Below are 12,293 nucleotides of genomic sequence, written 5' to 3'. Positions count from 1 at the left end.
ATGCCTTTAGACAAAGATAATACGCTTCGCTAAAACATGATCAAATATAAATAGTGCCCCACCCATGTCTTCCAGGATAACTGACTTAGCTTGAGCTGGTTAGACGATGTAATAATAACGTCTTAGCCTCCAGCCTTGGAAAGTATATTGATCCCATAATGTTGTCGTGAAAATATTTCAGCCAACCAAATCATTATAAGCGTTTGCTCGAATAACATTCCCATCCGGAATTAAAGCACAGACGTTCAAAATGGACCCAAACTCGTTTTAGACTTAGCAGCCAATAGGAACGTTTGCATACAGCAGCCATGCATCTTGAAGGTCTTGGTTATTTTAATCTTGTTTTGAACCTCGCTTATCTATACGGGCCAAAAGCATGCCCTTCCAAGATCATGCATGGCTGTCACGCAACTTACACTGCTAAATGATTGCCAAATGTTGACCGCTAACCAAGCCAAACAAAACAAAAAGAAACAAACAAAAACAGTAAACATACCACACGAACGTCTTTGTGTCTACGAAGGGAACGACACCTTAATAATAAACCTAACAAATAAAAGCGCCATTACATCAACGGTTATAACCTGACCCTCTCCACAAAATGACTCTTTGGGGTTAAAAAAAAGTTCAAATTTTTTATGTCTTAAAAGACACGTGTTATTATTCAGAATGCAAACCTCAGTCCCGGTCACCTGTTGCATGTGAACCTCAATATCTCCTTGTCCACTCTCAATCCGAAATCGACCTGTGCATATCTTTCTTTTTCTCTTGTCGTGCCCGTCCCAACACAATGATAGACAGACGACAACCCCCCCCCCTTTTTGCTGGGGAGCGTAGGCTTTTTGTGCATTTTATGTGGACACTGTTGGGTTGTAATGGGTGAGTGACATTTACAGAGAATTTTTCTTTTTTTCCTTCTGTTTAGAAATGACGGTGTTCGTAACATCTCTTTACTGCAGTCACTTAAAAAGCCCCGAGAGGGAAAATGAGACGGGAGTTGTAAATATCAGTTAGCTAGAACGATGAAGTGGAGATGACAACGCGAACGGAAATCGAAGACGTCGTTATCCGGCAAGGTTTTCTACAGGCCTTGCATTACAGTTTCAACTTGATGGTCAAAGATATCGGTATTTGATCCAACATCAAATTTTACGAAAATGTTTTAGGTCACTTAAAATAGACCCGGCTGTTTCGCGGCTTTTTATTGCTCCAAAATTTGCTTTTTAATAGTGGCATGCTCGTTCTCTAACGACATTACTTCCGTGACAGTCACCAACGATGAAGTTACATTTGTGCAAAAGGAAACTTAACACAGAAAACGAAATCCACGTGTCACCATTTACAAGAATTTACTGGAAACTGTATAGCCCATAGATCTTGCGTCTTCTTTACAAAGATGCAGTTGGTAAAGTAGATTATGTCTTTGCCTCAGATGAAATGCAATACTTTCGGTGAATGTAAAGTGATACAACCGAACTCGTGTGTCGTATATTTTTGTCTCCAAAATTAGGACAATTTAGTGGTTGCCTTGGTCACTAACAGACCAAAGACGTGTCACTTAAAAGCGAAATCTCGTTTTGTCAATCTCGATTGTCAAGGACTGGGACGTGCATGTAACTGATATCTAACTCATACTGTGACAAATTTCCAGCGAATTCAGATCCAATATCGCAGTCGCGTATTTCGGCCTCGACAATTTTGTCTCCTCTCCTAAACAGTCTTCTGCTCTCAATAAACGCCCGTGCTTACTAAACTACAGAACGACAAGATGCGAAGCCACAAGACGCAAAGCTAGAGGACATTCAATTCGGAATCTTAAAATTGCATCTTTGAAGCTGATTTAATGCATCTTCTCGAATTTCATGCATTGTTAAAAACAGTCAGTTAGAAAGCTTGCAGTGCAATGTTTCTAAATGTGCTTACTCTATGTCCAGCTTTGAAAATCTGCTTTAATGCATCTTCTCGAATTTCATGCATTTTCCCGTTGGAAAGCCAGCAGGCTCACTTATTACAAATGACTCTAAATGTGATGACTGTATGTAGAGCTTTAAAAACTCCGATCTCGAGTATTTTGCTGACGGCTTTGAGATGGCAATTAACCAATGTCTTACCTTTAACTTGCCGCTAGAGCGGGCATCACTGTTCCAGGATTTTGTGCTCGATTGAGCCGAACGAGCACACCACACGGGATTCAAGGCGTAATTTTCGAGCTCAACGCACCTCGCTTAGGGCTGTTCTGCAACACTACGCGGTGACAGAGTTGTCGGACACGCTTTAATCTCTCCCCTGACAGGATCGATTATCTCGGACTCTCTTCAGGAGCGATGGCTTGGTGTTGGCTACTATCTCGCCCTGGCTATAGCTACTCCGCGCTCGTGCACGGCTCTGGTCAACTGCACCGTCCCTCCTTCGACCAATGCTTCGGCGGTCTGGTCCAGGTGAGAGCAGTTCATGCAACTTCGTCATTTTCATCGGAAAGCCGCAAAAGCAGGTGAACCACGCGAGTTACTGGGTACAGATAAATTACAGGCGCACCGGTGATGAGGTGCCATTGGTGGGAGTCCATCGTGACATGTAATGACGTCAGTCCTCGCCACGCAATCAGAATCAGACTGAGCAGTGAACGGGGAGACGGAGAATACTGGTAGAAGATCGTCAAAACAGATCCCACAAATGATCGTATAAACAGGGCAAATCCATGTTGGAGACCGCTAAAGAAAACCATTTTTATCTTTTCTTCGAGTTCTGCTATAGACCTTTTGCATTGTATGTTTTTGTATAATTTTTGTATGCATTGTTTCCCCGAAAAACATGTAAACAGATTGACCTGTACGTTTGGGATCAATGAGAAAAAGTTACAGGTTTAGTGGTTGAAGGACAACCCCAGATGAACGTTCTGAGTAAAACCCACAGAATCAGCTAGGGAGTGAAAACTCAAGCCACATGTGGACCGAGCTGGGAATCGAACCCGGACCACTGAGGTGGAAGGCGAGGAGTCACTACGCCAACCTGACTCCCGTCTTTTCGTTTGCTGATTCTGTTCGAGGCGTCAAAACAACCTGTGCCGACGTCCAGAAGATTTTTTACGATATGACACTGACTGTACTATTTCCAAGACCCTCACGGCTAGCTTGATTCAGACTCTCTGGTGGCTTCTGACTTTCAAGCACAGCAGGACAATGAACACATGGCGCGTGGGGGAAATGAAACGACTAATAGGAACTGCCTGTTGGGAGCCCGTGCAAATAGCAGAAAAGAAAGAAGCGGAGGGCAACGCTTGGTTGCTCCACGCTTGTTTGATAGATCAACATTTTCTGATTTAGAGAAGATGAAGATGGCATTTCCTCTTGGTATTTGCGCTAGAAGTCACTCAAACTACGTCAGTTAACCCTTGCTCTGCATTGAATGCACTTTACATTCGGATTGGATTCAGACACAGCGCGACAACAAAGATTGTTACCTCACAAAGGATTTCAAAAGAGGCGTAAAGTGTAAAAGATCTGTTTAAAAGATACCCCTCCCCCGAAAACAGGAATGAAAAAGAAACACTGGCACTAAAGCGATAGGCAATCGATGGTCATGCCAAAATAGACTTATACAAGAATCCTAGACCAGCTCTCTATTACAAAAAAAAATACCTCACTGCATATTCCGAGGAAAAGTAATGATATCAAGTTAAACGTTACACCAGGAAATTTGCACAATGCATGCCTTTTAATCAGAGCCTCAAGTAGTGTAGCACCTCAGTGTCCCACACCATTTTTCAGTGTTCAGTCAGATCTATTACATTTCGAAAGTCAGGATTCGGGGGCGTGTTTTAAGTACGTTAAAGTAATGATACAGCAGTCGCAGCTTTTTTAAAATCTCTCATCGTTTACCCATCCTCAGCGAACGATCGCTCACAGTTTTTTTTTTCGAAAATGAATGTTACAGTTTTTGCCTGCACATACCAAACCTGGCACAAGTGTTTCCATCTGGGATTCGGTATTAGCCTTTTTATACTATACGGCAACTGCGTAAGCACGGCAAGGGATTATGGCTCTCGTGTACTACTCAAAATACAGACGCCAACCCCATAAATGGCTCGAATCTTAAAAACTACAGTACCATCGATTTTCGGGGAAGGTCAACTTCGATCACATTATGCACGGTCATGACCGCTTTTCTATTTACAGCACTTGAATAGATTCCACAGTGCGCGGATAGCGAAAGTCACTAATTATTTTGGTTTTCCCTTGTGAGCAATCGATTTGGTTTTTGATCACACGTACACCCGGGATGCACAATCGACTGACGTCTCATGACAAAAAGCGTAAGTTGGTAGCATACGATTTTCTTTAATCACTGGCATAATTTGAAGGACGGAATTAGTATGCTAACTTTCTGAATTTACGAGGCAAGAATCTCCATTTTTGGCATTGGCATATTCCTGATTTCTGACTTCAAAGTTACCTGAGTAGTAAGCATTTTTTCAGAGCCCACCCCGATCGAACTTCTGGTGTTTAGGTGGTAATTCTACGAGGAGATGCCAAATAGAAGCCCTTGGTCGAAAACCAGCTACACAGCAATCAATACACGTTTATTTCGAAATTGTATTAATCATCCATGGAGACTCCAAGAAAATATGGTCAGCGACGCCCTTCATTGGCCGCTGGGCATGATGCGAAACACTGGGTGTGTCAGAGGATGTGGTGGAAGTATTTCACAAAATCCAGTCGGCACTCATAATTATTTTGCCGTTGGTTGCGTCTCTCGTTGCATTCAATCATCTCTGCCATCTCCATTTTGCACTCACGTCACAGGTTCCCTCTGTACTTAATTTTAAAAAAGGCCACAGATAATCAGAGATACGACCATGCCCAAGGACCTAATACCGAATGGTCGACCAGATAGTCCGACCAGTCGTTCGGATGATGTTGGTCGAACTTTGGTAAACTCGAACACGCCCATCGCCGTTAAAAGAAAACTGCATGCAACTGCTGCCATGCTACGTTACGGCTCTGCGCACATTCAGTTGAAAATCTGTCATGCGCACTATTGCGACTGTGTCCTCCATTGGCTCTTGAGAAACGGCTACCGACTTACTGTTTCGGCATGGGCAACATCAATTTAGAATTGTCTAACTTATATGTAACGTATATACATTTTATTTCGAACGTTTTCAGTGCCTAAAGGCCATCCACTTTGCATTTTGTCCAAGTAAGTGGGCGCCCAAAGTGCCCTATGTATCACAGTGCGATTCCTTTGCACGTATGATCAAAAAGATTTCGTTAGTTCTGAGGGATAATGCTTTCAAAACGTCACGTGTTTTCAAGGCGCTGTTGGTATTTTCTTAAGAATCCTTTCAGTCTCCCAGGCGCAGTACAGCCACGTAACGAATCATTTTGAACGTTTGACGACATTGAGAAATTATGATACGTAACAATTGGTGTCGTTTTATTCCAACAAATAAACCGTCTGCAAAGTAAATGCTACACACCGACCATGAAAGAAAAAAATCATTACACCATACCACCAAGCATCTATTGCAAAACACGCCTTGTTAGCACTACCTTTCTCTGGAATAAAGTACAAACAGTTCTTACGGAGGAAGCTCAATCGAAACGTTCCATAGTTCTGCCGTTTTTAAAAAAAAACCTGGTATCATGTCACAAGTGCATTAATACGTGACGAGCAACCTCATAAGAAGTCAATGCAAAATTCGACCAATCCACAACGATGCACTTGGGGCATACAAATTGAACTGAACTAACATACGACACTCCTTATAAAAACGGCAGACTTATGGAACAGGAAAAAAGCCTAGTAGTACGTTATGTTTACATAAATCAAATAAATTATGTCTCTCCTCAACAGATAACAGACATACGGATTTACACGACACGTACTAAATTCAGAATATATATATAAACAAAAAATGCATGTGTACGTGTCCAAAGCCGTAGCTATAGTAAGTCGAACCTATTGTATTTTACCAGTTTTTGTTATTAACTCAATGTCCTAAAAGCGGGATTCTGTTCTGCTAAAACCCCCTTTTCGTGCGTTGTTATACTCTTCTTAATATTAATAAAAACTATTTTTGTACACCATAGTACATGGCAAGTGCAATATTACCTTTAGGATCACACACTGCTTATTATCTAAAAATCACAAGCAAATCAAGTTGTACAGCCTTTCGTTTGCGTAAGTCAACAACCAATCTCCTTGAACATCAATGATACGAGCATAGTGACATCTACCAGACAGTCCCTGGCTGAATAGTTTACACAACATGCTTTACGTTTGACTTCTTTTCAGAACAGGCGAAAGCACTCTTCGGTACTGAGATTACAAGAATAGTGCAGATTTAGTATAGACCAAATTGTGAAGGTTTTGAGCGATTTGTTCAAAGCTATGACCCAAAGCATTCAATGCAGGCAAAGCATCAGAAATTGCACACTACTTTGCATACACAAATCAAAATATAAAATCAAAATATTACAAAAAAAGGGAACAAACTTGCCCGCATACATTTCATTTCTGTAAAAGAGACAGGGGCACATAACACTTTGCATTGTCACAAATCTCACATTGAATTGCCAGCCGGCATACCGATAACAGAAAAATGAAAGCATTTATTGGTGAATAGGCTGATGGTATCAAAATATACTTCTACAATTATCCACATTTAAAACTGTGACCATTCATTCGATTTCGATAAAAATGCTAACAGTAAATTACACCACACCAACAATTGAACCGTTTTCCCTGTATACCACTTCTTGGCGTGGTTATTACTTCCTAATATGCACATCGTTTGGCTTTGATTTCCACGAGTCAGACTTTAAGGTGACATGCACGCTGCACGCGATTTTGGGCGTTACTCGTGTAATCCGAATACGACACTGGACGATTGACTTCTTTACACCAAGCTTTCCACTCGTCCGGGCCACAAGAATACATCACACTATTACGCGTAATTTCACGATGCATGGACGGTGAATTAGGACACATTCAAGATTGCTACCTCGGGCAGTGCACGTCGTTGGCACGCAACAAACACGAATTCTCATTTCGGCTGAGAACCAAATGCGTTATCATCTTGCCAAGTACGATTCGCAAGATTCTGAAGGTTGGAATATACACCACCGACTACTGCCAGATTTTACTAATTTTTTTTTTCCAATTCGGAAAGTAAGTCAAGGCCATTCGGCTCAAGACTAGAAGCGGTGCTGGTAACGTGACAAGGACTGGGACCCTGGCAGGATTCTGCTCGATTTGCGCAAAACTCATCCAAGAACTCAAAGGGAAAATGTAATCGGAATAATTACTATACGACTCACGGGTAGAAACAGCCTGGGTACATACAACAATGCTAGACGTAGAATTTGATTTTCTCTCGACTGAAAGGGCGGAGAATCGTGACAATGTGGGGCACACGGCCCAACCATTTGAAAATGAAGCAATCTTTGATGAGTTTTTCCAAATACAATGTAGCAAGGTCTGAATCAAGGGATAGCTGTACCTCATAAGGCCTACCTGACCTCCTTAACAGCTGTCATTAGCGACCATGAAGGTCAGAAAGCGGAATACGACCCCCTCCTCGTATCACTGACCCAATTCATCGGATAAATCACTATCGTCTTAAATATTTCTCAAGTGGTCTTGAAATCTTTCTAGCGCTGCGGCAAGTGTAAACTAAGTTTATGTCGCAGTGATGTATAAACTCAAGCAGTTGTTCCGATTCTCAACATCAAGAAAAAATTCAAGAGAAAGGAAAAGATGATTTAAGAGATAAGCCTTGAGAATAATACCGTAAGGTCGATTCATTCAGGCTTCCGAGAAAGGTGGAAAATAGGGATGTTGTGAAAAGAAGAGAGATACGGTGAGAGACAAAGTGATGGATTCTGAAAGGAATCGGATTCCAGTCTGACATAATTTTGCGAATATGCACTGCTTGCGCACCTGTGTTTGAAGTTGTGTCAAAATATTGGCAGCATCACTGGTATCTGGGGTTTGATATCTGACGTAAAGCCTCACATAAAGAGTTGCTTAAATTAGAAAAAAAGGTCTGTACTACAATATCTGATATTAGTTTAAACTTGGGAATCGACTTTAAAAACGGGAGAAGTTGGAAAATTAGACTAGACAGTCTGCAGTAATAATCACACTACATGTAATATGGACTATAGTGATATGTGACATTCGGGACAAAAATAATGCGATAGAAGTTATTAAATTTAATTTTTTTTATAAGGCCAGTACAAATCGTTCAACTTTTGTATCTCATCATTCTCTTTTCCAACATATACACGTAACGGAATAACAGCCAGAATAATTTACAACGGACAGGCACTTCAATCTCCTTCTAAACACAAAGTCACACAATCAATACTGTTTACTTGTGATTATATAAAAATCTTCTACAAAAAATACCATTCTCAAATATTACAAAAAGCTAGTTCATGCCCACAATAAAGCCATGACAGTGCACAAATAACATGGTTAACTGGGGAAATATTGTTAGCTTCCAACCACACATTTGCACTACGGGTCAAATTGTTAAACACAATTCAGGTTACGGTGAAACAAAAAACTTTTTCCCCATGAGGATTCGCATTAAACTACGGTGGTTTGTAGACACTGAATGAGAGTTTCCATCTCCAGTTTGACTTTAAAAGAAGGTCAGTGACTTCCTTACTTCTCGTCTAACCCTTGCTAGAGTTACCAAGGACAATTTAAGCACAGATTTGTCAACACATGCATTGACAAGTTAGAGAGTCTACTTTTCTGGCAGGATAAAAGCCAACACATTTGAAACAGTCGTAAGTTAATGAAATAGGTCCGACACTGGTAAGTAAGAAGAAGTACACAAATTCCGTTGATTTGAGACATGACAGCACCCTCTTCAGTGCATCCACAAAAGAGATACATGACAGCAGCAGCACTGTTATGCAGTAAGTAATGCACTGAACAGTTGAGTGGTTATGCAGAACACCAAAATATTGGTCAGCCCTGCCCCTTTAACAGGTCCACCTTGAACTACCCGTCTGGCTGTATCGATTCTGGCCAACGGGGAAGTAAACTCTCTTGTGCTGGCCGGCAAACACAGCGGCTGTCTGCGCGCACTCTGCGGCAGCACAATGCACTTAGAAAAACTCACAATACCCAAGGGGGCTTAGTGCGATTATCGATTTACCCACCCCACCCACACAGCACAGACCCCCCAGACAATGCATATAATGCCCAACCCTTGACAGTCCCTGTAATGTAGAAACCATCCCTTAAACGAAGTAGTGGAATCATTGACGTCATTAAACACATGCGGTACAATGAGGCATTTCTGAATAGCCCCCCTTTCAAAGCCCCGATGTAACTCTATCATATTTTTCTGTCAGGGGTATTTCTTCCCATTTTGTCTCTTTGTGCTAAGGACTGAAAGGCCCTCAAGTTGTAAACATCTCGCACTGAATCGCTGACACAAGAAAATACTCTCTGTTGATCATCCTTCCAGACTAGGTAAAGATGATACATCCGTGGCGCAAGATATACTTATTGTGACGATTGAATCCTGGGTAAATCAATACTACATGTTAGTGTCTGCTACTTGTTTTCCAGAAATACAACAATTTGTATAGCAGAACACTTTGGACAAAGTGAAACATTAAAAAACTTGGGCTGTAAAGTAAAAACAAAAGAAAAAACAGCAAAGCTATTTTCTTCTAAAATCATTAAAACTCATTTGGAAGAGGAGGGATAAATGTGATTGTCCTTTACAATTTGAAAAAAGGCACAGTAAAACTCAAATCTTATATACAATAACAGTAAAATGACAATTATATTTTATGTTAAGTTTTAAAGTTCATATTTAAGTTAAATTTGGCTGCTTTTTGCGACCTAGAGTTAGACACATGTACACATGTACACATTTGCTTCAGAAACCTACTTTCCTCTAAATATGGCTGTGTTGGCAAACTCAGCCAAGAGGCACCCAAGAATATATATCTTTCACATGTCACAAGTTTTTCTCAATGTCTTCCATAATTAGTAAAAGTGGGGACAGGTTCTAAGTTATATGTTATCTCCAATTACTTCTAACTACCTGATTATTAGATCTGGTCTGAAGTATCGGGAATCCCTGGAAGATGGATTTAATATGTACGAATGTGAGACGGTTTTATTGAACTGACAAGCCTGCAGAAATTATGGCACTCTACATCTAGCGGGAAGTTTTAGCAATTAATTTTAAGAGTCATGTCTTTGAGACTTACAAGACTCATTTGCTTAGTGTTTTGTGTCTGTTTGTCATCTTTTAAGTAAATGATTAAAAACTTCTGTATGAATCGATACCTTAATACCTAAAACTATGTCATCGAAATGTGAACTACTAGCAAAAGTAGAGATTTCACATAAACATTACTGTAACTAATACAGTCATTTGCAAGAGTTTAGGACCATCCATACCAAATGCATTCACCTGAAGAAAAACCAAACTTCAACCAATCATTCATGGCAACTTATGCTTATTTTCAATGTGTAACCTTTTAAAAGAGGTTAAACAGTTATTTGACTACATTCCGTAATTTCAGACTAATATTTAGTGTGCCCTCCTTTATTTCTGATGACTTAGACTGGCTTTTTTACCCATGCTGCCTTACAAACAAAATGTCATACAAGACCTGCCTTTGCAAAACATTTCATTCGAATGGGTATATAACACTACAGCGATGCTATGCACCATTGTCAAATACGTTAAGTATTCAATGAGACAGTGTAATGCAGGCCCAGTGACAAGAATACAATAGCACTCCAGGTGGTCTCAAACTTTTGCAAATGACTGTAGCTTTGGGATCGGTCCTACCATAGTATTACTTTAAAATTTCATGTATATTAAAAGCAGGTGTAAAAATGCAGTTATGCCTGACTAGGCCAAAAAGTCTTTCATAGGGGAGTGTGAACAGAAAACATGTTAAAAAGACACTGGTACACTGAATGCTTCATGTAGACACGTATGTTTCCACAAAAAATATAACACACTTGTACTTGTGCAGTGAATGAAAATTGTATTATAGAAAGCATATGAAACTTGCACTAATGGCACTCACAGATTTTTTGTTTTGCACTTGAAATTTGGTTTTTGCATATACGGTTGCTTACGATAAGGCACTACCCGTTGTCTGTGTCTCTCCTTCAAACTGTGTCTGTCGCATGAATAGACATCTGCCACTGCAGGGAAAGTCTGGTGAGGGGCAATAGTCCCAACGCACTGTCCGGATACCAGACGCTGCAGTGACCACTTCTACCTTCTTGAGCCCGGGCTTTGCAGCACTAATGGAAGTGACGGTCAATGTTGCTGGTTCCCCCAACATACTGTCGTCTCAAATTGACAGGGTCTTTTAGGGTTTTTTTTGGGTTGCTTTCTTTTGTTCAGGCAGGGTAATGACACTGATGATAGGGGTCTCTGCTACTCTGTCAAACATCAACAGTCTTGGAGGATGGGTGCAGACCAAGGGCTCGGCTCTCGGCCTCCGTAAGACCTGTCCCGCCTTTAAGTGTCCGCCGCACTGTATCGACAAACAAGCGTAAAAGTAACAGCTGCATTGACTTCACTTGGTGAAAGATGTGAAAAACCACTCACACGCTGGGTTTCAGAGAAATGAATGGAAAATTAGCAAACTACCTTCCCAACAACCCCAAACAATGCAACACACGAAAGTGCCACTTACTAACCACGTGCATGAATCAATATCCGATTAATCTACCACATCTACACTAATAGATCACTCTCATTGGGCACCATCTTTTTAGGAAAGCTGCAACTGTGTGGACAATACCAACAGGTGCATGCACTGTGCAAAATATTCTACACTTGCTCGTGTGCTGATCTGTTCATATTATGGCGCAGCCGATGCACGTTATAAAAATTGACGTTAAAAAATGCCGATGCTCATGGCAATCTGTAGGAAGTGACATCATCTGAGAGACCTACATGTATATGATGTAGACAGTATTACCAGAGAGGCTACTGATTCTGATAATGGAAAGGAACAATTTGAATATACCTGCATTGGCCCTTCACACAGCAGGATTCATAAAAAAGGCCATTGGAAGGCATTGATAACTTTTTTTCCAAAATAAAGTTTTCCTCTCTAATAAAGGTATATCAATTTGCGTTATGAAAACTACTTTTCCAAGTTAAACTGACACTAAATAATGTCAAATATCATACTTAAAAGGCAAGTCTTGGAACAGATTTGTAAGAAATGCATCAGCAGTATTGCCACATATAACAATGGCAAGAAAAAGTCTCCTTC

At 40.7% G+C, this 12,293-nt stretch overlaps 2 protein-coding genes across 35 annotated transcripts in view; both read right to left on the bottom strand.

The window, feature by feature from the left end:
• Positions 1–2,514, bottom strand: part of LOC110983056 (vesicular inhibitory amino acid transporter-like) — a 32,839-nt gene extending 30,325 nt beyond the window's left edge. For both annotated transcript variants that reach the window (XM_022241964.2, XM_022241965.2), the window contains exon 1: positions 2,112–2,514. The gene's annotated coding sequence lies outside the window, so the exon portion shown is untranslated. The remainder of the gene's footprint in view (positions 1–2,111) is intronic.
• Positions 2,515–5,409: 2,895 nt separating this feature from the next.
• Positions 5,410–12,293, bottom strand: part of LOC110983049 (FH1/FH2 domain-containing protein 3-like) — a 108,150-nt gene continuing 101,266 nt past the window's right edge. For all 33 annotated transcript variants that reach the window (XM_087137997.1, XM_087137986.1, XM_087137984.1 and 30 more), the window contains one exon: positions 5,410–11,543. In XM_087137997.1, coding sequence (XP_086994123.1) covers positions 11,452–11,543 — 92 coding nt within the window. In that variant the 3' untranslated portion in view covers positions 5,410–11,451. The remainder of the gene's footprint in view (positions 11,544–12,293) is intronic.

Source organism: Acanthaster planci, linkage group LG06 (assembly GCF_054643075.1).
Source record: "Acanthaster planci isolate LZ-2023a linkage group LG06, COTS_SCS, whole genome shotgun sequence".
NCBI lineage: Eukaryota > Metazoa > Echinodermata > Asteroidea > Valvatida > Acanthasteridae > Acanthaster > Acanthaster planci.
This window is presented reverse-complemented; position numbering and strand designations above follow the sequence as displayed.